This window comes from Xenopus laevis, chromosome 8L, assembly GCF_017654675.1.
Source record: "Xenopus laevis strain J_2021 chromosome 8L, Xenopus_laevis_v10.1, whole genome shotgun sequence".
In the NCBI taxonomy this organism is placed as follows: Eukaryota; Metazoa; Chordata; class Amphibia; order Anura; family Pipidae; genus Xenopus; species Xenopus laevis.
The window spans coordinates 114,552,372-114,554,570 of NC_054385.1; the positions used below are offsets into that span (position 1 = coordinate 114,552,372).

Genomic DNA, 2,199 nt, shown 5'->3' on the forward strand with positions numbered 1-2,199 from the left:
AGTTGCAGCTAGCTGTCACATTTTGTGTATTAGTCTTTTGGTGCTCTATATACAGATTAGACAACGAGTAAGAGAATGATGCCCTCTTCAAAGACGTTTAGACAGTTCTTCACTTACATATACTTTAAAAATCCTGACTATGTAAATTCCAAGGCTGACAGAAGGGATACAACCTGAAGCACATACTAATAAAAGCTTTTTTACATTTCTGGGAATGTCATACAAGGAGGAGTTTCTGTATAATATTTCTGCTAAAAGCTGAGTTTTAGGAACCTAATAGTAAAAAGTTCAAGACAGAGCAGAGCAAAGAACACATCCAAACTGCAACTGAGGAAGGCATCTTCTAAGCTTGACTAAAACAAGGTAAGCATTTTAAAATAGCAGACAGTTTTTTGTTAAGTGCATTGTTTCCTGTTATTAGGTTTAGAGAGCTGAGGAGAGTACTTAGTGTGAAGAAAGAAGGAAGTACACCTTGCCAAATTGTCTGGATATCTCTTACTGAAGCTACTACAAATGCAACACTAAACCAGATAAAATTGGTAAACAGGAGGATGACAAGTGTCTTGGATGCCCTAACATGAGTCTCTACATTGCTTGTTCTGGTTCCATTTAAGTTGTGCTTCATTCGATACATGTGCCTGCACAGAGAGCCAATAATTGTCAAAGCCGAACAAGTGAACAGCAGAATAGCAGCTGAGCAGAACATGATATATAATTGCATAGTAAAATTGTCACTTTGGAACACTGTATTGAAAGATACATTTTGATAGGAGCCAGTATCTAGAAGTTTTTCATCATTCAGGCACACTGCAGTAAGACTTAGGATGAAAGATGAAAATATCAATATAATAAGTACCCACGGACATAATTTGGGAAAAAGTCTTTGTAGGCAGATGTAGAGCTTGTGGTTGACATTAACAATTTTCAGACAAAAGTATGTGCACAACCAGGTGGAAACCCAGAGTTTGCAGGACACTGTAGTAAGCTGAAAAATGAGCTCTGAGACTTTATATCTCCTGCTGAAAATGAAGATGTTGTGCATGATTAGCAAAAGTTTGACGTATCTGCTGACTTTCAGAAAGTAAAAAAAACAGTTTAAAACACTGATGCCGCAGATCAGTTGTTCAGATATACCAAGCCTTTTGTTTTTCACTCTGTCAGATATCATTGTAAAAATAATGAACAAATCCCACGGAGCTGTAACCACGATAAGACAGACATCTATGGCAATGGGTAGAATATTAACCATTTTGTATTGTGTAAAGGAATCTATTTCTTCCCTCTTCTTGCCCTCACTCTGAAGGCAAATGATTCCAACCTGAACATTTATTTTATTGTTGTGCATACATTTCCCTACATTGTCTCATCTGATTTACAAACACAACATATAATACCAGCTATCTGATATGACAAAACCTCAGTGTGGGTGAAAGATGCAAATTATATGATTCTCCAATGTAATCACTGAGTCTTTGGGATTTTGCTTTATTGATGTGTTTTGTTAAATATTTTGCACTCTTTCCACCATTCGATTTCAAGAATCAACATTGGGTCTCTTTTATCAATCCCAAAGGGCCTTGAGATTGGTGGTGCAATCAACACTTTTCGCCTTGCACTGGATTAAAAAAATTATCACAAGGTGCAAAGGGACAAGGGAGCTCTGTACTTAAAGGGATACTGTCATGGGAAAAAAAATTTTTTTCAAAATGAATCAGTTAATAGTGCTACTCCAGCAGAATTCTTCACTGAAATCCATTTCTCAAAAGAGCAAACAGATTTTTTTATATTCAATTTTGAAATCTGACATGGGGCTAGACATTTTGTCAATTTCCCAGCTGCCCCAGGTCATGTGACGTGTGCCTGCACTTTAGGAGAGAAATGCTTTCTGGCAGGCTGCTGTTTTTCCTTCTCAATGTTTCCTTCTCAGATCTACCAGGAAGCTGTTATCTTGTGTTAGCGAGCGGTTGTCTGGTTACCTTCCCATTGTTCTTTTGTTTGGCTGCTTGGGGGGAAAAGGGAGGGGGTGATATCACTCCAACTTGCAGTACAGCAGTAAAGAGTGATTGAAGTTTATCAGAGCACAAGTCACATGACTTGGTGCAGCTGGGAAATTGACAATATGTCTAGCCCCATGTCAGATTTCAAAATTGAATATAAAAAAATCGGTAAAAATATGTTTGCTCTTTTGAGAAATGGATT

At 37.5% G+C, this 2,199-nt stretch overlaps 1 protein-coding gene across 1 annotated transcript; it reads right to left on the minus strand.

Moving 5' to 3' along the window:
- Positions 1 to 331: 331 nt before the first annotated feature.
- On the minus strand, positions 332 to 1,249 carry LOC108699316 (taste receptor type 2 member 41). The gene has a single exon (XM_018231325.2). It carries the CDS (start codon positions 1,247 to 1,249, stop codon positions 344 to 346), a length of 906 nt encoding a protein of 301 aa, XP_018086814.1. The 3' UTR covers positions 332 to 343.
- Positions 1,250 to 2,199: the final 950 nt, after the last annotated feature.

Bases quoted from the DNA above. Each gene is read 5' to 3' on its own strand.
- LOC108699316 (XM_018231325.2), bottom strand. From the start codon at position 1,249: ATGGTTAATATTCTACCCATTGCCATAGATGTCTGTCTTATCGTGGTT.